The sequence below is a fragment of the Tachysurus vachellii genome, chromosome 4 (assembly GCF_030014155.1).
Source record: "Tachysurus vachellii isolate PV-2020 chromosome 4, HZAU_Pvac_v1, whole genome shotgun sequence".
Lineage (NCBI taxonomy): Eukaryota > Metazoa > Chordata > Actinopteri > Siluriformes > Bagridae > Tachysurus > Tachysurus vachellii.
In genome coordinates, this window is record NC_083463.1 from 17800117 (window position 1) to 17818479 (window position 18363).

The 18363-nt window shown below is 33.9% G+C and overlaps 1 protein-coding gene across 1 annotated transcript; it reads left to right on the plus strand.

Moving 5' to 3' along the window:
• Positions 1 to 7422: 7422 nt before the first annotated feature.
• igfn1.4 (immunoglobulin like and fibronectin type III domain containing 1, tandem duplicate 4) lies at positions 7423 to 16109 on the plus strand. The gene is made up of 22 exons (XM_060867262.1): positions 7423 to 7471; positions 7643 to 7765; positions 7997 to 8136; positions 8222 to 8321; positions 8427 to 8462; positions 8597 to 8639; positions 8730 to 8916; positions 9002 to 9115; positions 9210 to 9372; positions 9440 to 9712; positions 9820 to 10122; positions 11561 to 11673; positions 11866 to 11998; positions 12419 to 12712; positions 12817 to 13116; positions 13271 to 13450; positions 13616 to 13744; positions 13857 to 13936; positions 14026 to 14218; positions 14531 to 14824; positions 15684 to 16004; positions 16105 to 16109. Exons 1-22 carry the CDS (start codon positions 7423 to 7425, stop codon positions 16107 to 16109), a joined length of 3573 nt encoding a protein of 1190 aa, XP_060723245.1.
• The last annotated feature ends 2254 nt before the right edge of the window (positions 16110 to 18363 follow it).

An 18363-nucleotide genomic window follows, 5' to 3' on the forward strand; every position in this document is an offset into this window, starting at 1 on the left:
GTTTCAGCATTTGTAGACATATACACAGATGTGAAAAATATGTCTAATAAGTAAATAATAAAAAGTTAATTATTGTACGATATAGCTGACAAATTTGAGTTTAGGCTATCTAAATGTAGCTTATTATGGCTATAATTCACAGAATATTTACTTTGAAAGTTACTTTGTGAATTATGTATTAGGTTTACATGGTTAAATTATTTTCTGAATTTGGTGCCTTTCATTTGCATTTTTGTTTGAGGTGAATAAATCTGTTTAAACACAGATTGAAGTCAAATAAACATGCGTTTTTCTTCTTACATAATATCAACATGCAGTGTGTAATGATGCAGTCTGACTATGACCCATACGGCATGTCTCTTAAAAGGTTGAAAACACATTTGGACATGTGCTCATTATATCAGCCATGCTCACAGTTTACAGTCTTCCATTAATAACTAATATTCTGCAAGGGAACATAACTGTATGTTGATAATAAAACAGAAATGCAATGAGTTGGGGTGGCTGTCAAGGAGAGAGAGACGAACTCTGAGGATAAAGGGAGACTACAGGCATTTCTGTAAATAGTACTCCTGGGATTTTACAATAAATTTACAGGGGTCTACAGAAGGACTAGGCTTATAATGATAAGAGTTCAAAGAAGGTCTATTTGAAAATACCAACTGTGTCTTAGATGTTTATTTGATCTTTTAGATTTGATTAGATTTCTGTAGAGAGATTTTTGATTTATGAACATCAATCTGCAATGCCTTAGTGGTTAGCACATTTGCGTCATACCTCCAGAGTTAGAGATTTTCCTGTTCTTTGGGGGTTTCTCAGGGTACTCCATTCTAAAGTACACCATGGATTTTCATACAAGACATGTATAGAAAGTTTTCAGGCAAAAAACATAAAGAAGGCTTTCAGCATTACCTGAAACAAAATTGTGCCAGTCAACAGTAAATGGATGTCATGACAAATTTTTTTTTATTTTTTTTTCATTTATTTATTTATTTATTTATTTTGTTATTTTTGTAAATTATATAATCTCATTGTATCTAAAGGCATCTTACATTACAATATTTCTGTACACTTACACATATACACATATATGTACACACACACACACACACACACACACACACACATATATATATATATATATATATATATATATATATATATATATATATATATATATACATACAATATATATACAATATCATAACATAATACCAGCAATAATTAAATAATTAAGCTTTTGTTGTCACCATTGCCACTGTAACAAAAAATGCTTTTCAGAGAGCTGCATGACTCTGAAATTATTTCACAGTCCTGAGCATTGTTTCCTGCTGGACCATGGCCACCCATTGACCCTGCCTCACCACAGTAATAAATACCTTCTAGGACATCAACACTATCAGATCACATACATCTCTGCACACAAAAGGCCTGCTTTATGTTGCCCTGGAGTGTCAAGCACTGAAACTTATATAATATCTATCTCTCACAAATGTGCTTGCATTAGAATGATCTATTTCTGTATTCATGTTAAAAAAAAGTAAGGTTTAAGGCAGAGCTGAGCTTTGAGCTCAACTGAGCTGCTTGATATAACACAGACAGAATGCTGTACAGTTTGTGTTGAACATGATTCTTTTTAAAACACACACAGCTGAAATAACATAATAATATAAATAACCAAATAATCATTTAAATAGGCAAAACACTGATCATATATACCTTTGTGTTTAACTCATGAGTAGATGTCTCATGAATCACAATTGAAAATAAATCTATGACAGTAAAAAACAGTCACTGAATAAACACTAATTTGTCGGCTGAACATATTACTGGACCAGTCATCATCTGGCATGTCAAATGTGATCTACATGTTTCAATATATTTTCAGAATTTGTTTTTGCACAAGATTATCATATTATTTGAGTTTTTCCTGGTTCCTGAAGAGGTGCTTCACAAAGCCTACACTAAAGCTTACAGCAGATTGTTCAAAATTGTTATAGCAAATCAGTATTATAAGTTGTGTCCTATAAGATTTATTTGCTTAGCTATAGTATGTCATTATTTATACTGATGTAGAACTATTCTGACAGAACATTATTTTACTTTAACATTAACAATAATTTCACATTACATGCTTTGTTTATTCATTTTTATAGTTAGTTCATCTTATAGTACAGGCTCACCTCCAGTGTGTATAGCAAGATTTTCATGTACACTATCGTCAGACTAGCAAGAAAATAACAATAAATGTCTCATAGCTATGCTAGAGAAAATCCTGGAATACATTAAAGTAGTGGATCTAATTGCTCAAAAGCTACTTATAAAAGATTCACTATTAAACTTACAACATGGAGGAGCTAAATATATATTTCATCCCATCATTTTCCATTCAGATAGTGCTAATTACAGGTTTATTGGCACCATTAATTAATTTTTTTTTTCATGTCTTTGCATTAATAATATAGGTCTAATATTATAAGAATAGAGGAAAATGTTCCTGGGTTATATAACCATATGTTATCTGTTAGTGGCAAAAGACCAAGTAAAGAGGAACAATAGCATTCTATTTAGACAACAAATAGTTTATAAATACTTAAAATATACACAATATGAACATTCATTATGGCTCTCTTCAAATATTATATATTAACTGAATATCTTGTATTACGTCAAATCATATATAAAATAACATAGCAATGTGAAAAACTGCCTTCATTTCATTTTTCCTCGCTATAATATTTGTGACAAATATTTAATTCAATAAACTTTAAAAGAAAAAAACAACTGACACAGTTTTAGCATTTTATGACTATATCATCACATTTGTTTGGCAAATGTGGCTTCCATTTCCACTATCCTCCAAAAAATTTTGGTGTTGTTGTTCCTCTAAATCACCCAGTGCAGTCTGTTATAGGCATGTTATTAAGATGGCAAGAAGAATCAGGTGATGTAGAAGCAGAAAAAACATCAAATGGTAAAGGGATGTGATACTACAGAACACTAGATCTTGCATGGTGAGAACAGTGAAATTTTATACTGGGGATTTCTGTTTAAAAAAGCTAATGGAAACATTCCTCCTTTAAGATGCTTCTAGTGCCTTTCTGCTGAGTACTTGCACAACTAGCATCAATTCTGGTAGATCCCTACTATAATTTAAGATCCTCATTCTGACACTCACTGGGCAGTAAAGTGTTGGGGTGGAGAACGTTGCTGATGCGCTGGCATTTGCAAAAGGATTTATTAGAATTGTGGAGTCAGAGGATACACTGGACTATTAGGTGGAGCAGCAGAGCAAAGAGTGGAGAAGATCATCTTACTAAGGGTAAGTTCATCACCAGACTTACTGTAGACATGTTACAATTAAATGTTTTTTTTTTTTGCTGTTTACAATTTAAATTGTGTTGGCAGTTTGATTCTCACATTTTAGATTCATACATTGCACAGTTTAAAGATCTAAATATGATTTATTGATAGAAAATCTTTTAATATTTGAAGTTGAATTTCAATTTTAATGGTAATATGATCACTTTGTATTGCATGTGCATCATTTGCACCTTCAAATGTTTCATTCGCTTTTGAAGGTGTAATGCTACACTGTTTGATTTTGATATCAAATCATATTTGTGTGTATTTGTGGCTTAGTTCATCCCGCAAACAAACAGCACACAGACACAGACACACACACACACACACACACACACAGACACAATAGTATATTTTATGGCCATAGAATGGCATTTATATTAGTTGGTTGATTGCACATTATAGAGATGTACATTAACCTAATGCACCTTATAGGTCCTATATTTCTGACTTTTGTTTAGCATGGAACCCACTAAATAGACACTTAATTAAAGCTTAACTGATTAAAAAACATGTTTTTGAAGAACAAACGATATTATTATTATTATTATTATTATTATTATTATTATTATTATTATTATTAGTAGTAGTAGTAGTAGTAGTAGTAGTAGTAGTAGTATGGTTGTTGTTGTTGTTATTCATATTATTATTATTATTGTTATTATTGTTAATAATATTAACAATAATAACAATAATAATAATAATAATAATAATAATAATAATAATAATAATAATAATAATATATGAAAATAATTACTTTGTGTGGTGTAATGTGGCCCTGATGCAAAGCACTTACACCATGGCAATGTTAACAATTTATTGTCATAGTTTTATTATTTTACAAGGTAGTTCCTGTGTTCTGTAACACCTTTATTGTTCATTTATTTTTAATTTTTTGATAATTATGTGGCACATCTACCAAATAAATCCACGGATGTTGAGAAATTCTAATATAGCAGATTGAGTCTAAATAAACCTTTGGTTTGAATTGCAACCAGCACTACTGCCAGAGTTGTTTTCATATAAATTGTTGTTATAATAATGTTGCTAAGCTGTATTAGAAAACAATCTGTTACAGTATTAAGAAATCTGCAGTGCTGTTTCAGATCATGCCAGCAAATGCCTGTGCCCACTCAGCTAAACATTTTCCATGAACCCAAGTCACTGTTAACAGCTGTCTGAGAACTGCTGTCAGAAATTCATTATTTATATAATTACTGGTAGATACAAAAGTGGTGTGTTGACAGGATGACAAGGAAATGATAATAAACCTAAAAAGCAAAAATAGATTCAGCTAGGGTTTTTTATTTCTTTATATATTTCAAATAGTAAATATGACCATTCAAGCTCACACATATTCACCCATCATAAAAGTAAAATAAAAGTAATCAGTAAAAGCAGTAAAATAATCATTGGCAGGCAAAAAGCTTGTGAGTTAAGCAAATATTTTATGTGCACAGAAAGTAAACACAAAGCTAAAGCTAAAAGTTGAGTTTAATCTTTTAATCTATTATCTTTAAATCTCATACTACTGTAAATGTTTGATTCAGGTTGCATACTAAATGCCCTTGAAGAGTACATTATGTCATTTTACACATTGAGAGAGCAATGCTTCTCCTGCCATGCCTCTGTTCAGGCAAGAATACTGGCATCAGATGACTGCATTTAATGCTAGCATATGTAACCAGCCACATGGCATCATAAAAAATGACCCCTACTGAGACAGGTGCCCCAGCTTGAAATGTTCTGTCAGTGGACCATTTTCAGCCATGAAATTCATACCAGAAAAGGAAAGCCCCTGTGCTGATGGGGCACAGGCCAAATTTACACCTGCATGGGTTTGATGAAACAGATATTAACACATTATAAGTCTAATTATTTTTATACTTTTTTATACTACTCAAAGGTGCTCTTGATTAGAGCCTGCATTGGAATCTCACCCAACATTTGAAATATTTTATCACAATATTATGGCCTTTTTTGTTGGATGAATAGTCTGGATTTTTAAGTTTATATTGCTTTAAATGATATATCACTTTAATTACTATGTTTTAAATGTAATGTGTTTTTAGCTTATCCAAATATTGACAACTTTATTTGTATTACATTAGTAGATTGTTGCATCATATTTTTATTAATTATGAATAAAATTCTACAGAATGTTTATTTTTTGTAAAAAATAAAATAAAATAAATAAATAATAAAATAAAAAATAAAAAATAAAAAGGGGTATAAAGAAATTTTATCTTTAAGAAGGATTAAGAACAGAAAATAAGATAAAACTGAATATGAGAAGCCATTCAGTAAATAGAATAAAATAGATATAAAATAACAACATTTATATATACATGAATATAAATGAATGAATATGAATGAGAATATTCTTGAAACCTTGAGAACATAAAAAAAACAATCCTAGAGACAGTATACTGAATGAGAACAGAGATCTATGATGGTGCCACCTTGCGTTTCGGCAGTGTGCAAATGCAATAACGTCTAGTAGAATCCTAACAGCATTAAGTGTTGCATAAACATCTTCAACACTACAGTAGCAGAAGAAACAAAAATCTGGAACAAACAAAAAAAAAATTAGGCTTTTCAAGCTTTTCATTTGCATTGGTCATTGATTTATTTCACAACACCATTTACTCATTAGAGCAGAAGATCCATTTCAATTACTACCTCTAAAGTTTACTCAGCTACAGTAAATATCTATTATTATTTATATACTCTAAAGTCTATTAGTAAATGCTGATAATTCATTTTATAAATGAAAATACAGTTTTTTCTTACAACCCTTAAGCAGTTCCAGACTGGGAGAAAAATTCAAGCCAGGAGTATAATACACTCAATGACCAATTTATTAGGAAGCCTTAGCAGATCTGCTCATTTATGCAAATATCTAAAGCTCAGTGCATAAAATCATGTAGGCACAGGTCACAAGGTTCAGTTAATATTAATATCAAATGTGAAATCAGAATGTGGGAAACAATTTGATCTAAGTGACTTTGACTGAGGTATGGCTGTTGGTGCCAGTCGGGTTTGAGCATTTCAGAAACTGTTAAAGAAAAAAAGGGCAAGAGAAAAATGGCCAGGCTAGTTCAAGCTGACAGGAATGCTCCAGTAACTCAGATGACCACATTTTGCATCTACGAATGCACAGTGTTACCTGATTTTAAAATGATTTCCTAAAATGAGTTCATAATAATTTCTAAGCATGAGTTACTTTACATTTAACAATAATTAAACAAATGCTGTGAAAATGATCTCCTGAATCTCCCAACAGCCAATCCAGGCCCGATGCTGAAATTCATATATTAAACTGAAAGCATATTATTCATGGTCTACTGTGTAATATCCATGGTCTAGTTACATTGTAAGTTTAGGGAATTTCATGAGAGTTTTAAATTTCACCATATCAGCTGTAAGCTAGGAAAGAGAGTCTTTAATATAGTCAATATAAACTAATATAAATGTTTTGAGTAAGTATCTTTCAATAAAACACAGCAATAGGACTAATTATGTTGTAGTTAATGTGGTTAACAAGTTGTAATGCTGTGCTTTGAACTAATGCCTCAGTGGTTTAAAGTGCTACTGATTAGAAGGTTGTAATTTCGAATCCCAGGACCTTTATTCCTTTATTATTATGCTACACATGTACGTTGTTAGCTATCTACGTTATAATTAACTGGAAGAATAGGGAAGTAAATCACTTGCTAGAGGGACAGCTAAGCAAGCTATGTTTATATATTTACATATTAATATTTTCAATGAAAAGATTGGTCAACCTTTTTTTCCCCTTTAGTCTTTGGTTGTTTTGAGCCTGATCTGAAACAGGTTCTTAAATCTGAAATAGACAGAGAATCACCAGTAAGACTTGAGTGCCCCCTAAAGGTGAAGTACAGCAACTCATTTATATACTGATTTACTCAAACACCATATAACAAGATTCCTGTCTTTAATCTGGATCGTATTCAAAGCATCATCAACCTAAACCACGCCTTCGTTGCCATGCTTTCAGATCTCTTTTGTGATTTATCTGTTCATCTGACTACTATAATGTGGAAGAAAACTTCAAAGATGACAGATCAGACAGCTGAAGGCCAAGGTAAATGCATTCTACAGTATTTGCAGATCTACAAAGATCTTATACAAAGTATCTGTTGTGCTTTGCCACAAACCACAATCCTGACAACAAAATCTATATCAACTTCAACTATTTTAAGTGACAGGGTGACAGTAGCAAACCAGTCATTCTTGCTCATGTTTTGTTTATAAGTGGGCATCAGGAAAAGGTCCAAAGTGCCTGGAGTGATGATTACTCAGTTTGTAGAAGAAATTCCAGAAGGAAAAGCTCATCCAGACTTTACCCGCAAACCCATCGCTTTGACCATTCAAGAAGGTATATTTCTTTAAATCTTTATTTATTATTGCTTACTGAGTAATTACCCTTATTCATTAGTAGTTAATAATAGTGATGTATGTAGTACTACTATATATTAATAATTATCATTTGTTCCTGCTTTGCCCCAGTATAGTTACCTATGAATTACTAAACTATATTGTAAAGTGCTAACATATTAGGAAAACCACACTCTATTAAAACAGTATGTCCATGTTTCTTTTCAAACAGGTAAATTAGCTATTTTCAAGGCCATTGTTATAGGGGATCCAGAACCTACTGTCTCATGGGCCAGGAATAATGGAGACTTATCTGACCAACAGAAATATCAGACTAAGTATGATCCCACTTCTCAAGAACACACAATTGAGGTAAGTACATAGAATTATTTAGCTTGCCTTTCCTTCAAATGACAATTCTGAAAATAATATTTGCTGGTTTTTTTTTGTGTTCTAGATGCCCAGGGTTTCTCCAGAACAGGCTGACACCTACAAGTGTTTTGCAACAAATGAGTTTGGCAGAGCTTCTGTCACTGTTGTGTTAAATGTCATAGAAGGTGTGAAATCTGATGATATCCTGTGTTTGCATTCAAAAATAAATAAAATATTGAAATTAAATAATGAAATTAAATCATTCCAAATGTAGTATTTATGCATTTCAGTGGGATACAAGAAAGACAAAGCAAAGAAAGATGCAAGTGAGTGATAATAATAATAATAAAAATAATAATAGTCATCATCATCATCATCATCATCATCATCATCATCATCACCATCAGCATCATGTTATTGTAACTGTCATTTTCTTGATTTTTATTTTTTTTCGAAACAGAATTGGAACCAAATGAACTCAAAACTGCACTGAAAAGAAAAAGGTCTTTTTTGCATTTACACTGTAATTCTAGTCAAATATCTACTTATATTTTGTTCCAGTTTCTAAACTTGTTTTTTTGCACTGTCTACAGTAATGTGCGTCCAAAAACTGTACCAAAAAAGGAAGGAGAACTTGACCCCAAGTTCTGGGAGATTTTGCTTAGCGCTGATAAGAAAGATTATGAGCGCATTTGTTCTGAATATGGCGTAACCGATTTTCGATGGATGCTGAAGAAACTAAACGAAATAAAAAGAGAAAGAGAAGAGCAACAAGCTGAGGTATTTCAGAGACCTTCCAGGTAATGAGTTCAGTTCAGCTTGAAAATTGTACTGTAATAATGGATCATTTCTTTCCTATCTCCAGTTTGTCAAAAGCATTTCCAACCTGAAGCACATTGAAATAAAACCCAGTAGCACAGCATTGTTTGAAGTTGATTTGGACCTTGTAGACCCAAGTAGAAGGATATTCATCTACAAGGTGAGGTGACTGAAAAGTACTACTCATCTTGATTAATACAATCAGCATAAATTCAAAGTGGCAAAAACTCTTTTTTTATTTCGTGAAATGGTAGGATGGAGAAATGATTGAGTACTCCAAAGACATGAAGATGAAACACAGCCTAAAACAAGTGGGCAATAAGTTTGTGTTTACTATAAGGGACCTTCTTCATGATGATGCTGGCCTTTATCAGTTAGATGTTGAGAATGTGACCATGTTCTCTACTGAATTTAAGAGTAAGTGATTAGTTTATGTAAGCTCTAAGTGATGTTCATATTATCCTTCTAATACATTTCTCCTTAGTTCCAAAGGTGGAATTCCTGGTAAAGATTCAGGAGGTTAAAGCTATGGAGAGAGAAGATGCAGTGTTTGAGTGTGTTCTATCTAATCCCTTCTCAAAAATCCTGTGGGTGGGGAAGAATGTCCTTCTGGAACAGGGAGAAAAATATGACATAACAGTTTCTGAAGACAAGCTGATTCACCGACTGGTGGTAAAAGACTGTATGCTGGTGGATAAGGGTATATATGCTGCTGTGGCAGGTATCAGGACCTGTAATGCCTGGCTGAGAGTGGAAAGTAAGCTCATTTTCCCTAGGGTAGATGACAGATGAAGAACATAATATGTATAATATGAATAATAATATATTTTCCATGTTACTTGCCATTTGTGTTTCATGATAAAGCTGATAGTGATCCAAACCTACATGGCAAAAAGAAAGTGCGAAAAACAACACAGGCAGGAGGATCAGGCCTTGATCTGGCAAAAATTGCATCACAGCAGCAAAACAAACTGCAGAAAGAGAAAGAGGAGATGATATCAGACATCAAAACAACTATGCCAGAGAAAGATTCAGCAGCTTCTGGAGACAACAACACTCCTATATCTGCATCAGGGTCTGGCACTGGATCTGAGTCTGAGGGGGGTTGTGCTTTTGAGTGTAATTCTGGCTTAGGATCTAGTGCTAGCCAGGATATAGGAAGGTCAGGTAAGGATGAACATTTTTAGTCATAGAACTAAGAAACTGACCAAAAAAAAATCTCAATTTCTGGGAGATTTTGCTTAGTGCGTAAAGAAATATTATGAGCACATTCATACTGATTATATATATATATATATATATATATATATATATATATATATATATATATATATATATATATATATATATATATAGAGAGAGAGAGAGAGAGAGAGAGAGAGAGAGAGAGAGAGATGGATAGATAGATAGATATATAGATAGATATGGAGTCACTATATATAGTGGTGTATATAAAGGTGTTTTGCAGATCTAAGAAAGATGTAAAGTGCAAAACAAAAGCATCTGATTAATGGGATTTATGGGTCAAAATGTAGTTTGTCAGCTACATGTTCTTTAGCCACATGGTGGCACTCTAATAAATGCTCTAGACTAGGGATGTAAGAGAACTCAAAAATAGTATTTGGAATGAACAGATAAGGTTTTATCTTTTTTCTTTTTTCTTTTTTTTTTAGAAAGAAAGGTCTATTGATCTACTTTACATTTATCTTGTTGAAAATGGAGTTGTTCATTGAGAGATACTGAGACCTGAAAGCAACAAACAGGGCAAACAGGACTTTTTATTTCATGCATATGTAAGCGAGCAAGTGATCACAAAGCCTTTACAGTGTGGATAACAAAACATGCTCAGGACAGATAGTTCTAAACAAAAGAAAGTATTAATCAAATTACTATCAGTTCAAGCTATTTATTTGGTTTGGTTTCTGAGAAATTCCAAACTCTGTTAGTATGACACTATATCTCAGTAAAAATTATATTAATGATGTGTGGCTGATTGTGGGACAGGAGCTCCAGTGGAGGAAACAAGATCAGACTTGGCAAAATCTGAAGACAATGCAAACCTTATTTCTACAACCAGGAATGCAACATCTCTAGCCTTCAGTAAAGAAAGCTGTCAAAATGGTCAGTATTCTACAAGCAACATTATTAACCAGCATTAATTATTTAACTGAAATGTAATACAACTAACAAAATATAGTATTATTAAGATCATTTATGACTAATAAAAAACTAATATTCAGCTGCCTATTGTTTTCATTGACCAATTTTTGCACATAATCTATGAAAAAAGTAAGAGTTTCCAATTGTATGAAAATAACAAAACCTTATTAATTATAGTCACAATATAATCTTTACTGTGAGTATGCTGTGTTATAGTGCAGAATCAAAGTGCAAAATCCAACACACATGAAAAATGTAAAAAATAATTGCTTGTATCCTGGCAAAAATGTATAAGACAATGTATTTGTAAAAACAATTGTGCAGGAAATAATGCAGTTATTTGAGTGCATAACAGATTCAAATTGATGACCTAAAACAGAATTATGCTTGTGGCCAGTTGCTAAATAGCCAACACCTCCACCTGTGCTTCTGTTTTATTATCAAGATTGCCTGACAAGCCAGCTGCCAGAAAATGCAGCCCATGGCAAGCCACCAACATGTGTCACTAGACACAGTGATGATAGAATGATTGGAAGTGGTTCCAATGATGCAGAAAAAGTAAGACACACACACACACACACACAAACGCACATTTTCATTTTCATATATATATGAACTCCAGAATTATCCATCTATTGTATATTCCTTGAAGGGTGCCAATAATTCTGGAGCTTTCTGCAAACATTTTTTTTGCACTACATTTTCAATAATATTCTCAGTCTTCTAAAATATACTTGTTTTTCACATTAGCATCTTGAAGTGCCTAGTTGTAAAAATGCAAGTACTCCTACTCTGACTAACCAAAATGACAAGGACACCAACTCAGATGAAAAGAGGTTTGCAGCAAATATCTCTAACAGTCAAGCTACAATTACAGATGGAGGTATCAAGACTATTTATTATGTTCTTTTTCTAACTGAAGAAAATCTAATAATCTAATAATTTTATGATTACATATGACTTTGGAAGAATTTAAAATACCTAAAGCATGGTGGCTTATTGGTTATTACATTTGACTTGTATCTCTGGGGTTGGGGGATTTATTCCCATCTCTGCTCTGTGTGCATATACAGTAGTTTGTACAGTATGTTCTCCCTGTGCTTTAGGTGTTTTCTCTGGGTATTCTTACATTCCAAAGATATGCACTGTAGGTTGATTGGTGTCTGAAAATTGTGTGAATGTGTGTGATTGTGCCCTGTGACTGTGATGGCACCCTGTCCAAGCCTTGTGCCCTCCTAGGCTCCTGTTTCCCTGTGATGATAAGTGGTACAGGAAAATAACAAAGATTCTATAAATGTTTCAGATGTTCCTCGATTTGACAGTGATGAATTGCACAAATTCTCCAAACCTGTTGTGGTTAAAGCAGGCCAAAATGCGACCTTTAAGATGACATTCCCACCACAAGATTCTCTGGAAATCAAATGGTTTAAGGACGGTTCTAAGCTGATGGATGGCGGTGGAGTGAAAGTGGTAAAGGAACCAAACAATAGCCGCCTTCAAATTAAAGACTGTCTGCAATCAGATGCTGGAGAAATTAAGATCCAGCTTAAAAACCTTTCTGGAACTGCTGAGGCCATATCCCAGCTGATCGTACTTGGTAAAATAGCTTTTCAAGACAAACATAATATTATTTTAATTTAGATTTTCTTTCTCATTATTTTGAATACTTAAGAATTGTGGTAATATTTATTCATTCACCAGACAGGCCCAGTGCACCAAAAGGCCCAGCTGAGCTATTGGAATGCACATCATCTGTAATTGAACTCAAGTGGAACCCACCAAGTAATGATGGTGGCTCACCAGTGAAGAATTACATAATTGAGAGGCAGCATACAGGCCAAAGTGTATGGAAGAAATTAGGGGATGTCTCGGCAGATTGGCTTAAATTTAGGGACAGAAATGTGTGCCATGGAAAAAGATATGTCTACCGCATTTATGCAGAGAACAGTGAGGGCATCGGGGACCCACTGGAGACAGACAACATCATGGCTGGTGCATTAGGTAAGAGATTGAAAGGTCAACATACATGTTAAAAGAGAGTTTATGGTCATATAGCACTGTGGACAAACCAGGTATGGATTGTAGAAAACAAGCTAATCGAATACATATAAAAAAAACTGAGTAAACAAAAAAAATACCTGCTATTGTGTTGCAGTATTTCCTGACTGCCCAGCCCCTCCTAAAATTGTCAGTGCTTTCAAGAATTGCATTAATCTAGAGTGGGCTCCTCCAGAGAAGGATAGAGGAACCAAAATTCTGGGCTACCAGCTAGAAAAGCGGAAGAAAGACACAAGCCAGTGGGTCGCATTGAATTCCATTAATGAACCCATCGAAGGTATATAGCAACTTTATCTTTGATGTTTTAATTTTGACAAATCACTTCTTATCACTTCAGACCACTAAGTCATTTTGTGCAATCAGCATTTTTAGTACTCTCACTCATGTATCAATGAATTTGATATGAATGAAAAAAGTGAAATGTGTCTGGCATTTTTTTTAGCATTGAAATATTCTGTGAAGAAAGTGTCTGAAGGATCAGAGTATGAGTTTAGAGTGTCAGCAATTATTGAATCAGGAGGAGGAGAACCCAGTCAACCCTCTCGGATGGTCTGTGCTAAAAATCCTACCAGTAAGTGGTGGGCACATTAGGCAATAACGTAAATGTCAATTATTAATTGAAAAGTTTTCTTGTTTTTTTGGAATGTATTATACAGATTTTTATACCGATTACTGATTTTCAGTGAAACCTCGTTTCAAGGACTCTGCAGATTTCATGCTTATCAGGGCAGGAAACACTGTCAGAATTGTAGTAAATTATGATGTAAGTAATTTATAGATTACCTCTGATAATTTATCATTTTTAGTTATTTCTGCATATGACTGATTTTTACAAAATAAATTTTTTGAAAGGCATCCCCACAGCCAGAAATAAGCTGGTCAAAAAATAATGAACCTGTGTCTGCGTCTTTCAAAACTGTCAACACTGAAGGCATGTCAGCACTTATCATACCCAACACAAAGCGCTCAGACTCGGGCATGTACACCATCATGGCTAAAAACTCTAATGGGAAGACTCACTTTGACATAGATGTCAGAGTAACAGGTAACATTAACCTTACTGTCTCTCATTAGCCTTATGCTTAAAGTTCTCACACCAATCATATTATGCCTGCACTTTATCCAACTGTAAATGGTCCCATTTTTCTAATAGTCCATACAGCTGTCATGTCATTATAATTGATTTTGCATGGTGTATAGAATATTCAGATCACATGAATTTGATCTGGAATTTCATAATCCAGTGATCATGCAGCTAATGTAATCTAATGCTATACATTATTCTAATCATTATACTTGAAGGTCAAATGGTTTCCTGCTGATCTTCCTGATATCAAAGCATTCTTTTTGTTGCCAGATGAACCCAAGAAACCAGGCCCAGTGACACTAGAGCAACGGGTCCATGGTAAAGTGATCATCACATGGGCTCCATCACCAGACCAGGAACTGGATGATCGGCTGCACTACATTGTAGCAGAACATGACACCAACAGTTGTACATGGCACACAATAGCTAGGCGCCTCTTCTGTACAACCTACACTACCGATACCCAGTCTGGACATGAGTATCATTTCAGAATCTATGCTAAAAATGATATGGGACTGTCAGAGCCTTCAGATTCACCAATATGGGGAGTTTACAGCATGAAAAGTAAGAAGATTCTATTTGAAGAATGTGTGTGCACATGAGAACTATTTATTCTTATTAGAAGTATTATTAACTGAATATTAAGTAATATTCAGCATAGAAAATCTATACTGATATGTTGATCACCTGTAGGTGCAAAGAACGTTCTAAACACAGCTTATTTGCATAATGTGACACCCACAACACTGCATAAAATGTAGTGGAACAGAGAGCTGGAAACATAAAATGACTTCTAAACAGAATTTGAATCTATGTTGATTCACTTCACTTCACACGTCAAGAAAACTATTCAGCAGCACACTAAAAGCAACTTAAAAGTTTTCTTTCAAAAAACAATATAGTTACAAGGTTAATTGGGTTTTTAATTAGTTGTGGTGACAAGAAAATAATGCATGATAAAAATAGAGGTGAACAAAGATTTACTCTTTACTCAAGTGATCACAGACATTATTAATTCCAATGATGAAAAATAAAATAACTAAAATTCACTGGCACACATAGTGGTAGTCCCTGACCTGGTAAACTCTTTCAAAACATTTATAAAACTCATTCTGGATAAAGGCATCTTCTAAATTCTGTAAATGTAAATAAATAAGTAATTTACACTTAACAGACAGAATATCTATTGCAGTAATAATTCCAAATTAGATGATTTAAAAAAGGTTTACATGAACAACAAGAGTTACAGAATAGATAGATAAATAGATAAATAGATAATGAAATAGCTTCGTAAATTAGGCCCAATTTGGTAAATGCAGGAGCTTTGGGGTCCTTGTCAATACTGGTATTAAAAACACTTACATGTACTTTCACAGTTATTCACAGTTATTCCACAGCTATTTAATACTTGTTGATTGTTTAGCTTCACTATCAAGAACTCTGCCATCCATGATCACTTTCGAGAGGCCCCCCTCCATTTTGGTTCCTCTGAAAGTCCACACGCCACGAAAAGGCTACCAGTGCTACATGACTTGTGCTGTCCGAGGCTGCCCCACACCCCATGTTTCTTGGTACCTGAATGGCATCTGCATCAACTCAAATAAACACTACTACATCACAAATGCTCATGGTGTGTGCTCCATGTACATCCTCAGAGTGGAGCTCAAAGATGCTGGTGAATATAAAGTGGTCGCCGTCAACTCATTTGGAAAAGCAGAGTGCTCTGCCACCATTAAGGTTAAAGGTATTATTATTATTATTATTATTATTATTATTATTATTATTATTATTATTATTGTACAGTGATTCAGTAGAAGTATTGTTATGTTTTTTCTGTTTTTCAGATTGAACTGTGCCAATTCAAACTTCTCAGTGTTAATAGTGGGATCGTACACAGCAGATGCTCAAAAAAACATATTATATCTGACCAGCAAGTGAGATTGTCTTAAGTATATTCATTCATTCATTCATCTTCTACCGCTTATCCGAACTACCTCGGGTCACGGGGAGCCTGTGCCTATCTCAGGCGTCATCGGGCATCAAGGCAGGATACACCCTGGACGGAGTGCCAACCCATCGCAGGGCACACACACTCTCATTCACTCACGCAATCACACACTAGGGACAATTTTCCAGAGATGCCAATCAACCTACCATGCATGTCTTTGGACCGGGGGAGGAAACCGGAGTACCCGGAGGAAACCCCCGAGGCACGGGGAGAACATGCAAACTCCACACACACAAGGTGGAGGCGGGAATCGAACCCCGACCCTGGAGGTGTGAGGCGAACGTGCTAACCACTAAGCCACCGTGCCCCCTGTCTTAAGTATAATTCAATCAAATTAAAGATTACAATAAAATATTTTTTCCTAATATATTTCAAGATTCATTTTTATTTATTTCAAAAATAGAACAGAAGCTTAAAATAAAATATCTAGAAATATGGATAACAATTTTTTTTTGTATTGTATTACAAATATTTAATTCAAGATATTCCTGCTTGTTAAAATGTGTTTTTTTTTTCAGTGTAATGCAAGTAGCTAAACAGAAGCTAGATTTTTTGAATCTTCATCATAATTAAAGAATGCTGAAATATTGTGCTTATTGTTGTCAAAAATGTTTCAATATTATGGTGGTAGTTGTATAAAGTTGTTTAATCGTCCTAAATGTAAGGCAAGCAATGGCTTCCATTAACATACAGTAATTAAAAGCTTTCAAGTCACATGAAGCAAAAAACTTCTACTCTTATGAGTTCATATCAGTAATATCTGACATTCAAAACTTTTTTAGTATTAATTATTTAGTTACATTGCCCGAAATGCACAGTCACAACTGCAAGATTTACAGACTTGAATATCAGTGCCACATTAGACAGATGCAGTTTACTACTAGGATATGAGGAGGCTGGTATTTCATGACACACCCAGACGTGTCCATGGGGTGCTAGGTGAAATATGGCTGTCAGATGAAGTTTCACATTACATGTTTACACACACAGTGTTGCTTGGAGTTCAGCACTTGTATGTAGCTTTGTAGTGATTTATTATGAAATATAAAGGGGCTATCAGGGCCCTTATATATACATTAGCTGTTTAAAGAACAAATAAAGATTATCTTACACAATACACAGTTCTAGAGTTCTAGATTCTAATATATACCCACTAAAACCTTTGCTCAATTTTAACATGGATAACTTACATACTTAACAGAAGTTCGGCCAAATCCCATAAGTGTAAATGTTGGATATGATATACTTAAATCTAAAACTATGGTCAACATACTAAAATACATAATTTTTACATACATAAATTCAAATTTATGTGTATAGTGTTTTAACAATGGACATTGTCTCAAAGCAGCTTTACAAAATATTAACACGAAACAAAAAGTTATAAAGATTAATATAATACAATAAATTAAAGATTAAAAAAAGATTAATATTAGATATATTTAAAAAAAGATTAATATTAGATATATTTAAATGTGTTTGTATTTATCTCCAATGAGCAAGTCTGAGGTGACTGTGGTGACTGGGAAAGGAAAAACTCTCTTGGATGGTAAAGGAAGAAACCTTAAGAGGAACCATTCTCAGGGGAACCTATCCTCATTTGGGTGACACTGGAGGTTGTGATTATAAATATACAGTCTGACAATTGTGTACTGATGAGGAGGTTGTTGTCCTTAAGGACCACATGGAGTTGGCATCTCCTCATAGTATGTTCGAATATTTTATGAAGCAATATAGCAGTACAGCTTGACAATATAGTATACAAATGTAGAAAAGTAATGATTTATATTCTCAATATTTGAGTCCAGACGCGGATATGTTACCTTCTGAGTTTGGTTTCTTCCCTACTTCTGTCTCAGGGACTTTGCCACTGTATGTTAAACAAACCTAAAACTTAGAATATATCCATCACATTTTACAGTTACCATCACGAACTGAAGTAAGTAGCATTTCTCAAGCAGCCAATAAACCCAGACATCATTTGGGTGGGCATCTGTTAAATTTAAGAAAATGTACTCGAACATGGCACTCCTACTCTGGTCATTAAGTTGAGTGGAGGTTAAATTTACACCGCTCATTTGGCCAACAATTGGTT

What these genes read in the sequence shown, in the direction of transcription:
- igfn1.4 (XM_060867262.1), top strand. Translation starts at nt 7,423, where the DNA reads ATGTGGAAGAAAACTTCAAAGATGACAGATCAGACAGCTGAAGGCCAA. An exon ending in CAAAGCAAAGAAAGATGCAA is followed by an intron (nt 8,463 to 8,596) that starts GTGAGTGATAAT and finishes TTTTCGAAACAG; the next exon opens with AATTGGAACCAAATGAACTC. An exon ending in CATCATGGCTGGTGCATTAG is followed by an intron (nt 13,117 to 13,270) that starts GTAAGAGATTGA and finishes ATTGTGTTGCAG; the next exon opens with TATTTCCTGACTGCCCAGCC.